The 17,553-nt window shown below is 44.0% G+C and overlaps 1 protein-coding gene across 2 annotated transcripts in view; it reads left to right on the top strand.

Moving 5' to 3' along the window:
• Positions 1–17,553, top strand: part of LOC109908600 (copine-9) — a 77,550-nt gene that overhangs the window by 55,482 nt on the left and 4,515 nt on the right. For both annotated transcript variants that reach the window (XM_031794684.1, XM_031794685.1), the window contains 8 exons: positions 987–1,040; positions 1,380–1,441; positions 1,711–1,757; positions 3,282–3,463; positions 10,592–10,719; positions 16,222–16,324; positions 16,443–16,500; positions 17,378–17,451. In XM_031794684.1, coding sequence (XP_031650544.1) covers positions 987–1,040; positions 1,380–1,441; positions 1,711–1,757; positions 3,282–3,463; positions 10,592–10,719; positions 16,222–16,324; positions 16,443–16,500; positions 17,378–17,451 — 708 coding nt within the window. The remainder of the gene's footprint in view (positions 1–986; positions 1,041–1,379; positions 1,442–1,710; positions 1,758–3,281; positions 3,464–10,591; positions 10,720–16,221; positions 16,325–16,442; positions 16,501–17,377; positions 17,452–17,553) is intronic.

Below are 17,553 nucleotides of genomic sequence, written 5' to 3'. Positions count from 1 at the left end.
CTAAAGACTCTGACCATGAGAAACAAGATTCTCTGGTCTGATGAAACCATGATTGAACTCTTTGACCTGAAGGCCAAGTGTCACGTCTGGAGGAAACCTGGCACCATGCCTAGTGAGCATGGTGGTGGCAGCATCATGCTGTGGGAATGTTTTTTTAGCAGCAGGGACTGGGACTAGTCAGGATTAGTCAGGATCAAGGGAAAGATAAACGGAGCAAAATAGAATGAGATCATTGATGAAAACCTGTTCCAGAGCGCTCAGGACCTCAGACTGGGGCGAAGGTTCACCATCCAACAGGACAGCAACTCCAAGCAAACAGCCAAGACAACGCAGGAGTGGCTTCTGGACAAGTCTCTGAATGTCCTTAACTGGCCCAGCCAGAGCCTGGACTTGAACCCGAACATCTCTGGAGAGACCTGAAAAGCTCTGTCATCCAAACTGACAGAACTTTGGAGGTTCAACCGAGAAGAATGGGAGAAACTCCCCAAATACAGGTGGCCCAAGCTTGTAGCGTCATACCCAAGAAGACCTTTGGCTGTAATCGCTGCCAAAGGTGCGTCAATAAAGTACTGAGTAAAGGGTCTGAATACATATGGACATGTTATATTTTATTGGATTATTTAAAAAGAAATTTGCAAAAATTCATAACCTGTTTTTGCTTTGTCATTATGAGGTATTTTGTGTAGATTGAGGGACAAATACTTTTTAATACATTTTAGAATAAGGCTGTACCGTAAAAAAAATGTGGAAAAAGTCGAGGGGTTTGATAACTTTTCTAATGCGCTGTATACCAGTATATGCATATGTGGTTACTATTGTCATGAATATCCTTTCAGTTTTGTTTGTTATGTTGTACCTTGAATAGATGTGTACATCCATGTACACATTATGAAAAATATCTACCACAAGCATTTTAAGTTCATATTACTTTTGAAATAACTACTTACTGTGTTTTCTTATCCATGCTTTTATTTTTCATAAACCAGGTTCTAAATCCGAAAAAGAAGGGCAAGAAAAAGAAATACATTAACTCTGGCACGGTAAGTACTTATCTGGCACGGTAAGGACTTATCTGGCACGGTAAGTACTTATCTGGCACGGTAAGTACTTATCTGGCACGGTAAGTACTTATCTGGCACGGTAAGTACTTATCTGGCACGGTAAGTACTTATCTGGCACGGTAGGTACTTATCTGGCACGGTAGGTACTTATCTGGCACGGTAGGTACTTATCTGGCACGGTAAGTACTTATCTGGCACGGTAAGTACCTTCTGCTTATCTGCCTGTCAGCTTCAACATTGTAATGATTTATATGGGTCACTATTGTCATCATACTATCCCCCCCCCCCCACCCCTGCCCCCATCACTACTATCATCAGGTAACACTGCTGTCCTTCAAAGTGGAGTCGGAATATACGTTTGTGGATTTCATCCGAGGCGGGTGAGTGGAATGTTAATTAGCCCAGGGTCAATTAAGCCTATGCCTGTGTGGATAAACAGCTTGGGAACCCCCGTGATTACAGGCCTTGGACTCACATTGCTTCATCTAACCAATTAGTCAATTAGGGTCATGGAAAGAGTAATATAACAACTACTCAATAAACTATTGATCAACGTCCTGGTTGAAGAGGTTTGGTCCTCGGAGGGCAGTATTCTAATTTGGATCAAGTTTATCTTTTTAATGATTTTCAACCCCTTCTTTCCCAACAGGACACAACTCAACTTCACAGTAGCCATCGACTTCACTGCTTCTAATGGTAAGTGGAGCTCAGGGCGGTCATTGGCCATCTAAAACATTTAAACACACAGTAGATGAATTTCAAATGCAAATGCATACTAATTACACTACATGACCAAAAGTATGGACACCTGCTTGTGGAACATCTCATCCCAAAATCATGGGCATTAAAATGGAGTTGGTCCGCCCTTTGCTGCTATAACAGCTCTTCTGTGAAGGCTTTCCACTAGATATTGGAACATTTCTGCATGGACTTGCTTCCATTCAGCCACAAGAGCATTAGTGAGGTTGGGCACTGATGTTGGACGATTAGGGCTGGCTTGCAGTCGGCGTTCATATTCATCCCAAAGGTGTTTGATGGAATTGAGGTCAGGGCTCTGTGTAGGCCAGTCAAGTTCTTCCACACCGATCTCAACAAACCATTTTTGTATGGACGTCGCTTTGTGCACGGGGCATTGTCATGCTGAAACAGGAAAGGGCCTTCCCAACACTGTTGCCACAAAGTTGGAAGCACATATTCGTCTGGAATGTCAGTGTATGCTGTAGCGTTAAGATTTCCCTTCACTGGAACTAAGGGGCCTGAACCATGAAAAACAGCCCCAGACCATTATTTCTTATCCACCAAACTTTACACTATGCATTGGGGCAGGTATTGTCGTTGGCACTGCCAGATGGTAAAGAGTGATTCATCACTCCAGAGAATGCATTTCCACTGCTACAATGTCCAATGGCGGCAAGCTTTACACCACTCCAGCCGATGCTTGGCATTGCACATGGTGATCTTAGGCTTGTGTACGGCTGCTCTGACATGAAAACCCAATTTTACAAAGCTCCCGACGAACAGTTCTTATGCTGACGTAGCTTCCAGAGGCAGTTTGGAACTCGGTAGTGAGCGTTGCAACTGAGGACAGGCAATTTTTACACGCCACGCACTTCAGCACTCTGCGGTCCCGTTCTGTGAGCTTGAAGTGGCCTACCACTTTGCGGTTGAGCCATTGTTGCTCCAATATGTTTCCACTTCACAATAACAGCACTTACAGTTGACCGGGGCAGTTGTAGCAGGGCAGAAATTTGACGAGCTGACTTGTTGGGAAGTTGGCATCCTATGATGGTGCCATGTTGAAAGTCACAGAGCTCTTCAGTAAGGACATTCTAATACCAATGTTTGTCAATGGAGATTGCATGGCTGTGTGCTCGAATGTATATACCTGTCAGTAACGGGTGTGGCTGAAATAGCAGGATCCACTAACTTTAAGTGGTCTCCACATAAGTTTGTGTATACAGCATATTTAGGTCATTTATGCACATTAAATAACAGGGGTATACTGTAGGTAACTACATGCATCAGCAGGGATCAGACATGGATCTAGCTTCATTTCAGTTGTAGCTATCTGTGCGTCTGTTTTAGCTAGCCACTGTGGCTTTGTACTGCTTGCTCTTTGGGGTTTTAAGCTGGGTATCTGTAAAGCACTATGAAAATTGCTGGTGGTAAAAATGGCTTTATAAAATAATTTTGATTAGTTGAATTTGTGCTATGTGACAGGTGACCCGTCTCAGCCCACCTCCCTCCACTACATGAACCCGTACCAGATGAATGCGTATGCCATGGCCCTGAAGGCTGTAGGGGACATCATCCAGGACTATGACAGTGACAAGCTCTTTCCTGCCTACGGCTTCGGAGCCAAGCTACCTCCCGATGGAAAGATATCCCACGCATTCCCTCTGGTTAGACACACACACACTGCTATGATTAGACACACTGTCAGTCCCAAACCCAGAAGGACATACACATCATGTACCAGATTACAGTAAAACACGTCTAGTATCATGTATCACATTAGAGTAAAACACCTCTAGTATCATGTATCAGATTAGAGTAAAACACCTCCAGTATCATGTATCATATTAGAGTAAAACACCTCTAGTATCATATATCAGATTCGAGTAAAACACTTCTAGTATCATGTACCAGATTACAGTAAAACACCTCTAGTATCATATATCAGATTAGAGTAAAACACTTATTGTATCACGTATCCGATTCTAGTAAAACACCTCTAGTATCATGTATCAGATTCTAGTAAAACACTTCAGAGAGCAGGCCTCTCTAATCGACCTGACCCGGGTATCCTGGAAGGATATTGACCTCATTCCGTCAGTAGAAGATGCCTGGTTAATCTTTAAAAGTGCTTCCCTCACAATCTTAAATAAGAATGCCCCATTCAAAAAATGTAGAACTAGGAACAGATATAGCCCGTGGTTCACTCCAGACCTGACTGCCCTTGGCCAGCACAAAAACATCCTGCAACTTTTCAGGGAAGTTAGGAACCAGAATACACAGGCAGTTAGGAAAGCAAAGGCTAGCTTTTTCAAACAGAAATTTGCATCCTGCAGCACAAACTCCCAAAGGTTCTGGGACTGTAAAGTCCATGGAGAATAAGAGCACCTCCTCCCGGCTGCCCACGGCACTGAGGCTAGGAAACACTGTCCCCGCCAATAAATCAACAATAATTGAGAATTTCAATAAGCATTTTTCTATGGCTGGCCATGCTTTCCACCTGGCCACCCTTACCCTGTTCAACAGCCCTGCACACCCCACAGCAACTTGCCCAAGCCTCCCCCATTTCTCCTTCACCCAAATCCAGATAGCTGATGTTCTGAAAGAGCTGCAACATCTGGACCCCTACAAATCAGCAGGGCTAGACAATCTCTTTTCTAAAAATGATCTGCCGAAATTGTTGAAACCCCTATTTACTAGCTTGTTCAACCTCTCTTCCGCATCGTCTGAGATCCCCAAAGATTGGAAAGCTGCCACGGTCATCCCCCTCTTCAAAGGGGGAGACACTCTAGACCCAAACTGCTACAGACCTATAATCTATCCTACCCTGCCTTTCTAAGGTCTTCGAAAGCCAAGTTAACAAACAGATCACTGACCATTTCGAATCCCACAGTACCTTCTCCGCTATTCATATCTAGTTTCCGAGCAGGTCATAGGTGTACCTCAGCCACGCTCAAGGTTCTAAATGATACCATTACCGCCATCGGTAAGAGACAATACTGTGCAGCTGTATTCATTGCCCTGGCCAAGGCTTTTGACTCTGTCAATCACCACATTCTTATCAGCAGACTAAACAGCCTTGGTTTCTCAAATGACTGCCTTGCCTGGTTTACCAACTACTTGGTAAACCAGTTCGGTGTGTCAAATCGGAGGGCCGTTGTCCGGATCTCTGGCAGTCTCTATGGGGGTGTCACAGGGTTCAATTCTCGGGCTGACTCCATTCTCTGTATACATCAATGATGTCGATCTTGCTGCTGGTGATTCTCTGATCCACCTCTACGCAGGTGACACCATTCTGTATACTTCTGGCCCCTCTTTGGACACTGAGGTAACTAACCTCCAGACGAGCTTCAATGCCATACAAGTATCCTTCCGTGGCCTCCAACTGCTCTTAAATGCAAGGAAAACCAGCTCCGTCGCGGACCACGATGTCTTGCTCCCAGACAAACTAAACCACTTCTTTGCTCGCTTTGAGGACTATACAGTGCCACTGACAAGGCCCGCTACCAAAACCTGCGGGCTCTCCTACACTGCAGCCAACGTGAGTAAAACATTTAAACGTGTTAACCCTCGCAAGGCTGCCGGCCCAGACGGCATCCCCAGCCGTGTCCTCATAGCATGCGCAGATCAGCTGGCTGGTGTGTTTACGGACATATTCAATCAATCCTTATCCCAGTCTGCTGTTCCCACATGCTTCACAAGGGCCACCATTGTTCCTGTTCCCAAGAAAATGAAGGTAACTGAGCTAAATGCCCCGTAGCATTTACTTCCGTCATCATAAAGTGCTTTGAGAGTCTAGTCAAGCACCATATCACCTCCACCCTACCTGACACCCTAGACCCACTCCAATTTGCTTCCCACCCCAATAGGTTCACAGACAACGCAATAGCAATCACACTGCACACTGCACTAACCCATCTGGACAAGAGGAATACCTATCTAAGAATGCTGTTCATCGACTACAGCTCAGCATTTAACACCATAGTGCCCTCCAAACTCGTCATTAAACTTGAGACCCTTTGTCTCGACCCCGCCCTGTGCAACTAGATCCTGGACTTCCTGACGGGCCGCCCCCAGGTGGTGAGAGTAGGTAACAACATCTCCACCCCGCTGATCCTCAATACTGGGGCCCCACAAGGGTGCGTTCTCAGCCCTCTCCTGTACTCCCTGTTCATCCATGACTGCTTTGCCATGCACGCCCCCAACTCAATCATCAAGTTTGCAGACAACACTACAGTGGTAGGCTTGATTACCAACAACGACGAGACGGCCTACAGGGAGGAGTGTGGTGTCAGGAAAATAACTTCACACTCAATGTCAACAAAACAAAGGAGATGATCGTGGACTTCAGGAAACAGCAGAGGGAGCAGCCCCATATCCACATCGATGGGACAGTAGTGGAGAACGTGGAAAGTTTTAAGTTCCTCGGCGTACACATCACAGACAAACTGAAATGGTCCATCCACACAGACAGCGTGGTGAAGAAGACGCAGCAGCGCCTCTTCAACCTCAGGAGGCTGAAGAAATTTGGCTTGTCACAAACACTCACAAACTTTGACAGATGCACAATCGAGAGCATCCTGTCGGGCTGTATCACCGCCTGGTACGGCAACTGCTCCGCCCACAACCGTAAGGCTCTCCAGAGGGTAGTGAGGTCTGCACAACGCATCACCGGGGGCAAACTACCTGCCCTCCGGGACACCTACACCACCCGATGTCACAGGAAGGCCAAAAAGATCATCAAGGACAACAACCACCCGAGCCACTGCCTGTTCACCCCGCTATCATCCAGAAGGCGAGGTCAGTACAGGTGCATCAAAGCTGGGACCGAGAGACTGAAAAACAGCTTCTATCTCAAGGCCATCAGACTGTTAAACAGCCACCACTAACATTGAGTGGCTGCTGCCAACACACTGACTCAACTCCAGCCACTTTAATAATGGGAATTGATGGGAAATGATGTAAAATATATCACTAGCCACTTTAAACAATGCTACCTAATGTAATGTTTACATACCCTACATTACCCATCTCATATGTATATACTGTACTCTATACCATCTCCTGCATCTTGCCTATGCTGTTCGGCCATCACTCATTCATATATTTTTATGTCCTTGACACTTGTGTGTATAAGATAGTTGTTGTGAAATTGTTAGGTGAGATTACTTGTTAGATATTACTGCATGGTCGGCACTAGAAGCACAAGCATTTCACTACACTCGCATTAACATCTGCTAACCATGTGTATGTGACAAATAAGATTTTATTTGATATCAGATGAGAGTAAAACACCTCCAGTATCATGTATCAAATTAGAGTAAAACACCTCCAGTATCATATATCAGATTAGAGTAAAACACCTCCAGTATCATGTATCAGATTAGAGTAAAACACCTCCAGTATCATGTATCACATTAGAGTAAAACACCTCCAGTATCATGTATCACATTAGAGTAAAACACCTCCAGTATCATGTATCACATTAGAGTAAAACACCTCCAGTATCATATATCAGATTAGAGTAAAACACCTCCAGTATCATGTATCAGATTAGAGTAAAACACCTCCAGTATCATGTATCACATTAGAGTAAAACACCTCCAGTATCATGTATCACATTAGAGTAAAACACCTCCAGTATCATGTATCACATTAGAGTAAAACACTTATTGTATCATGTATCAGATTAGAGTAAAACACTTATTGTATCATGTATCAGATTAGAGTAAAACACCTCTAGTATCATATATCAGATTAGAGTAAAACACTTATTGTATCATGTATCAGATTAGAGTAAAACACCTCCAGTATCATGTATCAGATTAGAGTAAAACACTTATTGTATCATGTATCAGATTAGAGTAAAACACCTCTAGTATCATATATCAGATTAGAGTAAAACACTTCTAGTATAATTTATCAGATTAGAGTAAAACACCTCTAGTATAATTTATCAGATTAGAGTAAAACACTTATTGTATCACGTATCAGATTAGAGTAAAACACCTCTAGTATCATATATCAGATCCTCATACTCTACTTCTCCTATTAGCACCTTCAATACACCTATAGTAGTAGTAGTAGGTAGGTGTGTGTGTGTGTGTGTGTGTGTGTGTGTGTGTGTGTGTGTGTGTGTGTGTGTGTGTGTGTGTGTGTGTGTGTGTGTGTGTGTGTGTGTGTGTGTGTGTGTGTGTGGAGGGGGGGGGTGAGTCGGTGTGGAGGGAGGGGGGGGGGGGTGAGTCGGTGTGTGTGTGTTAATGTGTGTAGTTGTGAGTGTTAGTGTGTGTATGTGTGAGTGTGTGCTATAATCTGTGTTTCATGTGTGGGAGAGGCAGGAAAAGGAGGCAGGGAAGGAAAGTGGGAGGAAATGCCAGAGAGAACACTGTCTCAGGGCCATATTCAATCAAATTGGCTACTCGGTTTCAGGATAAGAGTGGCGTTTTAAAGGGATGGGGCTGATTGTGCTGCCAATCATGCCCTTGTTTGGCCTAAGAGCCTCAGCTGGGTTCAATCACGGGCTGGGAAGGTGCTGGAATGTGTCTGGCAGGGTGCAGAGAGGTTTTAGGCCATTGCAGCACACAGTGAAGTATATGGAGAGAAAAAAGAATGATGAAAAAACAAATAGAGAGAGAGACTGGCAGACAAATAAAAGTTACTCTGTACATTTCCATTGTTTGGCTTTAAAAACTTTCTCTCCACTTAAACGTTTACGTAAAATAAATTATTTCTCAGATAATTCAGATTCAGAAGAAAAGGACATTGTGACAATGTACACTGAACAAAAATCTAAACGCCACATGTAAAGTGCTGGTCCCATGTTTCAGGAGCCTGAAATAAAAGATCCCGGAAATGTTCCATACGTACAAAAAGCTTATTTCTCTCGAAATTTGTGCACAAATTTCTTTACATCCCTGTTAGTGAGCATTTCTCCTTTGCCAAGATAATCCATCCAACTGACATGTGTGGAATATCAAGAACCTGATTAAACAGCATGATCATTACACAGGTGCACCTTGTGCTGGGGGACAATAAACGGCCACTCTAAAGTGCGTCACACAACACAAAGCCACAGATGTATCTTGCTTTGAGGCAGCGTGCAATTGGCATGCTGACTGCAGGAATGTCCACCAGAGCTGTTGCCATAGAATTGAATGTTAATTTATCTATCATAAATTGCCTCCAATTTCACTTTATTTTATTTATAAAAATAAAATAAAAATGTACCTCTTTTTCTCCCCAATTCCGTGGTATCCAATTGGTAGTTACAGTCTTGTCTCATTGCTACAGCTACTGTACGGACTCGGGAGAGGCGAAGTTCGAGAGCCGTGCGTCCTCCGAAACCCAACCAAGCTGTACTGCTTCTTGACACAATGCCCCCTTAACCCGGAAGCCAGCTGCACCAATATGTAGGAGGAAACACCGTACACCTGGCGACCATGTTAGCGTGCACTGTGCCCGGCCCACCACAGGAGTGTGCGATGGGACAAGGACATACCGACCGGGCAAACCCCGATGATGCTGGGCCAATTGTGCGCCGCCCCATGGGTCCCCCGGTCGCGGTTGGCTGCGACAGAACCTGAACTCAAACCCAGAATCTCTAGTGGCACAACTAGCACAGCGATGCAGTGCCTTAGACAACTGTGCCACTCAGGAGGCCCCCTCCAATGTCATTTTAGAGAATTTGGCAGTACGTCCAACCGGTGAGCGGTTTGCTGATGTTAACATTGTGAACAGATTGCCCCATGATGGCGGTGGGGTTATGGTATAGGCAGGCATAAGCTATGGACAACAAACACAATTGCATCTTATCGATGGCAATTTGAATGCACAAAAATACCATGATGAGATCCTGAGGCCCATTATGAGGGTATATGTTACCATGTGGCGTTTATTTTTGTTCAGTGTACATTGTCACAATGTCTTTTTCTTCTGAAACTGAATTATCTGAGAAATAATTGATTTTATGTAAATGTTTAAGATTAGGCCCTAATGCATTTATTTCAATTGACTGATTTCCTCATTTGAACATTAACCCAGTAAAATCTTTGAAATGATTGTATGCTGCGTTTATATTTTTGTTCGGTGTATATACTGTAAGTGAACGTCTCAAGGTCACCCCTGAAGGTGTCTGTCTATAGGATCAGATATCTTCACCACCAGCAGTAAGCGTGCCCAGACATTGTCTCAATGCAGCTGTGAGAGCGCTCAGCTCGCTGAGAGAGGACCTGAGTGAGGACAGGGTGTGGCGCAGGGGCCGAACCTCATCGCCTCGGTGACAGCTGGCCACACGCGCTCAGCAGCCGGCTCATCTCCCAGCCCTGCGGGGGACTCCCAGCATCCTCTCACTTCCTCCTGAGGAGCCTCTCCAATCACAGGCTCTGTTCTGTTGTCAAGCCAACAGCTTTCTGTCTCTCTCTGACCTGCAGAATTATTTCCAAAACAACAACAACAACAACAACAACAAGCACAGGAGCTCCGTGAACAGGGCTGGTCGCTCTCCAGTGGCTAGTGGAATATTAACGTCCCATATTAATTATAAATAGAACCTTATTTATTATTTACAATTTTTTTGTGGCAGGCACTTGACTTTTTATTGTTATTACCACAATGCACATTTAGATCTTACTTATCCTGAGCCTTGTCTTTGAAAGAAGTGGATGTGTAAAAAGTGGGTTGATGGTTGAGGTTTGGATCAACGGTGAAACAATTTACCATGGCGTTATTGATAACTGAATGTCTTGAAGTACGTAAAGGCTGACATGGTGACGTGCATCTCTTCCTGTTCCTTGCAGAGTGGCGACAATGAAAACCCAAACTGTGTGGGGATAGAGGGAGTATTGGAGGCGTACTTCCAGAGCCTCAGGACGGTCCAACTCTACGGACCCACCAACTTCTCTCCAGTCATCAACCAGGTGGCACGGTAAGGAGATTACAATGGGCGAGACCTCTGGTGATCTCTGACCCACTATATATGTTCATTATGATCTCAGGAGACAATACAGAACACTGCTGCCTAATGGTTCACATAGCAGCACATTCATACATACTAGAGTAGAAACACACATCCCCTGGAGTTGCAAGGCTAAACTATGTACTTGAAGCTGTGTTCTCTGCCAGACTTTTTCACCCCTAGGCAACAATGCTCTCCCTTTCTGACTAGCAGACTTATGTTTTCCCCTCTCTTGCAAGACTGCTGCTCTCCCTCTAGCAGACTGCTGCTCTCCCTCTAGCAGACTGCTGCTCTCACTCTCCCTCTAGCAGACTGCTGCTCTCCCTCTCCCTCTAGCAGACTGCTGCTCTCACTCTCCCTCTAGCAGACTGCTGCTCTCCCTCTCCCTGTAGCAGACTGCTGCTCTCCCTCTCCCTCTAGCAGACTGCTGCTCTCCCTCTCCCTCTAGCAGACTGCTGCTCTCACTCTCCCTTTAGCAGACTGCTGCTCTCACTCTCCCTCTAGCAGACTGCTGCTCTCACTCTCCCTTTAGCAGACTGCTGCTCTCACTCTCCCTCTAGCAGACTGCTGCTCTCACTCTCCTTCTAGCAGACTGCTGCTCTCACTCTCCCTCTAGCAGACTGCTGCTCTCACTCTCCCTCTAGCAGACTGCTGCTCTCACTCTCCCTCTAGCAGACTGCTGCTCTCACTCTAGCAGACTGCTGCTCTCCCTCTAGCAGACTGCTGCTCTCACTCTAGCAGACTGCTGCTCTCCCTCTAGCAGACTGCTGCTCTCCCTCTAGCAGACTGCTGCTCTCACTCTAGCAGACTGCTGCTCTCACTCTAGCAGACTGCTGCTCTCACTCTAGCAGACTGCTGCTCTCACTCTCCCTCTAGCAGACTGCTGCTCTCAATCTCCCTCTAGCAGACTGCTGCTCTCACTCTCCCTCTAGCAGACTGCAGCTCTCACTCTCCTTCTAGCAGACTGCTGCTCTCACTCTCCCTCTAGCAGACTGCTGCTCTCACTCTAGCAGACTGCTGCTCTCACTCTAGCAGACTGCTGCTCTCACTCTAGCAGACTGCTGCTCTCCCTCTAGCAGACTGCTGCTCTCACTCTAGCAGACTGCTGCTCTCACTCTAGCAGACTGCTGCTCTCACTCTAGCAGACTGCTGCTCTCACTCTCCCTCTAGCAGACTGCTGCTCTCCCTCTAGCAGACTGCTGCTCTCCCTCTAGCAGACTGCTGCTCTCACTCTCCTTCTAGCAGACTGCTGCTCTCACTCTCCCTCTAGCAGACTGCTGCTCTCACTCTAGCAGACTGCTGCTCTCCCTCTAGCAGACTGCTGCTCTCCCTCTCCCTCTAGCAGACTGCTGCTCTCCCTCTCCCTCTAGCAGACTGCTGCTCTCACTCTCCTTCTAGCAGACTGCTGCTCTCACTCTCCTTCTAGCAGACTGCTGCTCTCCCTCTAGCAGACTGCTGCTCTCCCTCTCCTTCTAGCAGACTGCTGCTCTCACTCTCCTTCTAGCAGACTGCTGCTCTCACTCTCCTTCTAGCAGACTGCTGCTCTCACTCTCCCTCTAGCAGACTGCTGCACCAAAAGTACAATGTGGAGGTGTCTGGAGAAATGTTTCAAGAATGTGTATTTCAGACTAGTGGTGTTATTCTGTAGCTTCTGCTCAGAGTAGTTTTCATGTGTGCTGAGAGCATTTGATTCCTCAAGTGTCATTAAGAAGTTTCTGGTAGTTCTGAAACAGGGAGGCAGGGAGTAATTTTATGGGATCTTTTTTTGAGGATAAACAAAACAACTGGTTTAGAAGTTTTTGGTGCTTCTCAAGTCGTGTAAGCAGTCATTTCAAGAGAGTTCTGGCTAAGATTTTTTATTTTTTTTTTCATTCAGTTTACTGACCATGTGATGGGAAATTGAAGATGACATGGCATTGGAAGGCCATTCTAGCAGATGTGTAAATTTACCAGAATAATTACAATGAACCTTTTAGTCATTTGGCAGACTTACCAGAGTAACTTACAGCTAGTGCATTCATCTTAAAGGGGCAATCAGCAGTTGCTAAATCCATTTTTGGACTTAGAAATGAATGGTTCTGAACAGTCATTCTGAAAAATATATTTTTCTCATGGCTAACTACCAGGACATTTGTAAAGACCGGCTGAAAGGGTGGGGAGCTTACATTCATGAGCCTTGACTGACAGCTCTTTGAAACGCCTATGTCAAGCAATTTGGATGCTGGCAGGGTAGCCTAGTGGTTAGAGAGTTGGACTAGTAACCGGAAGGTTGCAAGTTCAAACCCCCGAGCTGACAAGGTACAAATCTGTCGTTCTTCCCCTGAACAGGCAGTTAACCCACTGTTCCCAGGCCGTCATTGTAAATAAGAATTTGTTCTTAACTGACTTGCCTGGTTAAATAAAGGTTAAAAAAATATATAATAAAAAAATTGAGCAGTGTTGCAGTCAAATCATCTCAAGCTAATTTGGTGAAACACAAAGCAACTCAAACATTGACATTTGCGTCAGTGATATCATTTTTTTATACAAGCCGACACTTATTTAAATTAAATTAGATAAGAGAATATCATGTTACCGTTGGTGTATTAAAATGAGAGGTAAGGTGATGTCACCTAGTCCCCTTAATAATGAATCCAAGTGTTTGACATGGGGGAGGTAACCTGACTTGATCAATGTACAGTGGGGAGAACAAGTATTTGATACACTGCCGATTTTGCAGGTTTTCCTACTTACAAAGCATGTAAAAGTCTGTAATTTTTTTCATAGGTACACTTCAACTGTGAGAGACGGAATCTAAAACAAAAATCCAGAAAATCACATTGTATGATTTTTAAGTAATACATTTTTTATTGCATGAAATAAGTATTTGAACACCTACCAACCAGTAAGAATTCCGGCTCTCACAGACCTAACTGCACCTGTTTGAACCCGTTACCTGTATAAAAGACACCTGTCCACACACTCAATCAAACAGTCTCCAACCTCTCCACAATGGCCAAGACCAGAAAGCTGTGTAAGGACATCAGGGACATCAGGGATAAAATTCCGTCTCTCACAGTTGAAGTGTACCTATGATAAAAGTTACAGACCTCTACATGCTTTGTAAGTAGGAAAACCTGCAAAATCAGCAGTGTATCAAATACTTGTTCTCCCCACTGTAGAAGCAACAGTCATTTTTCATGCTTTGGTTATCATACTTTGATCTAGGTTTCCTTCATTCAAATATCATCCAATTTCATGAAAAACATGATTTTTCATGCTCATGACCTTTAATGATATGTACCCATTGATTCTTGAAGATTATAACTTATAAATGCCTCATGAACTTTATTCAACTGTCGTACCACATCAGAATCCAAAATATTCGCTTGTTTTACTCCAATGTTTGTAAACAAAGTAAATGTAAACAAACAATATATGGTTAGATCTAACTTTTTTTAATTGAACCTAAAACAGAATAATAAAACATACACATGTGTACAAAACAATATAATTCATCACACAATAACAAAATAAACATATTTAAGCAATCACATTCAACTACATAAAGGCCTTTTCATACTAACTAACTTTCATACTAACTACTTGTCTTTTCATACTAACTAACTTTCATACTAACTACTTGTCTTTTCATACTAACTAACTTTCATACTAACTACTTGTCTTTTCATACTAACTAACTTTCATACTAACTACTTGTCTTTTCATACTAACTAACTTTCATACTAACTACTTGTCTTTTCATACTAACTAACTTTCATACTAACTACTTGTCTTTTCATACTAACTAACTTTCATACTAACTACTTGTCTTTTCATACTAACTAACTTTCATACTAACTACTTGTCTTTTCATACTAACTAACTTTCATACTAACTACTTGTCTTTTCATACTAACTTTCATACTAACTACTTGTCTTTTCATACTAACTAACTTTCATACTAACTACTTGTCTTTTCATACTAACTAACTTTCATACTAACTACTTGTCTTTTCATACTAACTAACTTTCATACTAACTACTTGTCTTTTCATACTAACTAACTTTCATACTAACTACTTGTCTTTTCATACTAACTAACTTTCATACTAACTACTTGTCTTTTCATACTAACTAACTTTCATACTAACTACTTGTCTTTTCATACTAACTGTGGCTCAGTTGGTACAGCATGGCACATGCAATGCCAGGGTTGTGGGTTTGATTCCTACGGGGGACCAGAATAAAAAATGTAAAAAGTATAAAAATGTATGCACTAAGCCGCTCTGTATAGGAGCGTCTGCTAAATTACTAAAAAGTAAAAAATGCCTTGACTTTGCTGATAGCTGCTTTATTGAGCGGAGAAAATGTTTACTATGTGGTGGACTCACCTAGCTATCTTAAAGCGTCAATCAGCAGTATAAATAATAACAAGGCATTATCCCCTCACCTGTTTGGTAAACAGCTGATGGATGGGCCTGGAGAAATGTAACCACTGTCAAATTCATAGACATAGCTATGGATGGATGCAAGGACTGACCATCCATGACACAGTATCACTCAGGGGGCTCCTGAGTAGCGCAGCGGTCTAAGGCAATGCATCAGAGTGCGAGAGGTGTCACCACAGTCCCCGGTTCAAATCCAGGCTGTTTCACTTCTGTCCGTGATTGGGAGTCCCATAGGGCGGCGCGCAATTGGCCCAGTGTCGTCCAGGTTTGGCTGGGGTAGGCAGTCATTGTAAATAAGAATTTGTTCTTGACTGACTTGCCTAGTTAAATAAAGGTTCAATATGAAAGGCAAGGAGTTTGTTTTTTAATTCTTCTGTGTGCTGTAATAACCAGCCCTGTGTCACAGCCCCTGTGTCTCATCCCTAGACCCTCCCAGCACACTGCTACCTGGCTCTTAGATATGTCAGAGCACTGTAAAGCCCTCATTCAGCCAAGGTCTCAGACAAGGATCCATGCTACACTCAGTTAAGTGGAACACCTTAATTCCATGTTTATTAGGGGTGTATTTTGCCTAAACCAGGTGAAGGAAAGTCCAGGGAGGACTTTGTCGATAGCCTACAGACAAACAACTGTGACACACGTCTTGTAGCTTGTCTAACATAATAACAGATTTAACCTGAAATGTATCTAGTCTCTCTGTTGTTCATTTTATTTCTTGCAGTGCCTGTGGCTCTCTTGATTAAAATTGTTTTGGAAAAAAACTACCACGTGACATTTTTCTCTTGTATTTTTTTATATATTTATTTTATTGAAGGGGGGGTCGATCCTCTCATTCTGAGATGAGAGGTGACTGCTGGGTAATGACAGAGGTCAAAGGGTCAAGGCTCACTGGAAAACGGTCCTTCGTTTAGTCTCTAGTGAGAGGCTGTAAACATTTGCCATGACATAAATTGACGTTAACACACATACTCTCAATCCCATTTAGGCACACAGTCCTCCCTGAGTTTGAACTCTCCAGTGTGTGCGTGCGTGTTCCCCTCAGGTCTGCGCAGGATGTGACGGATGGCTCTCAGTATTTTGTGTTGTTGATGATCACAGACGGAGTTATCTCTGACATGCTGCAGACCAAGGAGGCTGTAGTCAATGTGAGTACAGTACAGTGCATCTTATCTGCGGACAGTGCGTTGTTCTGAGTTGCGGCTGTCTGCAAACCAAGCATAGCCTACTACTGTCTGTAACTCCTAGTTCTTTCTCTCCCTACAGGCAGCTGCTCTCCCCATGTCCATCATCATCATCGGGGTCGGACCTGCAGAGTTTGACGGTGAGCATGGCGCCCCTAGAGGTAGAACAGAGGAGCAAACTCTCCTGTCAGCTGTTATTGGACTACTTATAAGGAGCTTTTCTCCTTTGAGGGTTCCTTTAGAAAATCAGTGTTGCAGAGTCAAGTATCCTGGCCCTCTTCAGATCAATGTCTCCTTAACGAAGGGAGGGAGGGGAGTCTCCGTTCCAGCCCACCGAGGCATAATCCTAGGCATCATCTGCGCTCGATTTGGCTAAATGTTCCCCTTGGTTAGGCAATCGAACGCATTGAAGTCAGCCAAGAATTGCTCAGGTCACACGGTCAGACTGCCTGTTAGCAGCACAGGGAAGCCACTCTTCACCAGTAGCTTTGTGAGAAAATGTGTGTCTGTGTGCTTGTCTGGTTTATTTGTCCGATCCTGTGTGTATCTGGGAATTGTGTGCGGTTATGAATACTTCTTTATGTCAGGGTTGATCTGTCTCAGTATCAGACTCAATGAGATGTTCTGTAAGACCATTAGAATTACCCTTCTTTTCATTTGACATTTTAGTGTTATTCAGACGCTCTTATCCAGAGCAACTTACAGTAGTGTGTATACATTTTTATATTTGTTCATACTGGTCCTCCATGGGAGTCTAACACACAACCCTGGCGTTATGCTCCACCAACTGAGCCACGCAGTATCAATGGGTCGACAGTCCTTTAACTGGTTAGTCTGATTTTAAATAACTGCTATCAGCACTTAACAGTCCCATTCTAGTATCTGCAGAAGGTTTGACTTGAGCTGTTCCCAGGAGTGCTAGTCTCAAAACTTGTCATGTATCGTGTCAAACTGACTTGTGTTCCCTATCTTTGTTTTTCTATAATTTGCTTGGACCATACCCCCCTCTCTGTCTAGCCATGGAGGAGCTAGATGGGGATGAGGTCAGAGTGTCCTTCAGGGGGCACTTTGCTGAAAGAGACATTGTACAGGTAGGTTGTGGCCAGACAACCGAGAAATGTTAAACATTTATGTATGTGCAATAATGTTATATTTGACAGAAGGAAAACCACACGCTGTAGTAGTTCTGATAC

This window comes from Oncorhynchus kisutch, linkage group LG17 (assembly GCF_002021735.2).
Source record: "Oncorhynchus kisutch isolate 150728-3 linkage group LG17, Okis_V2, whole genome shotgun sequence".
NCBI lineage: Eukaryota > Metazoa > Chordata > Actinopteri > Salmoniformes > Salmonidae > Oncorhynchus > Oncorhynchus kisutch.
Note: the sequence above shows the minus strand (reverse complement) of the source record. Positions and strands in the feature narration are given on the sequence as shown.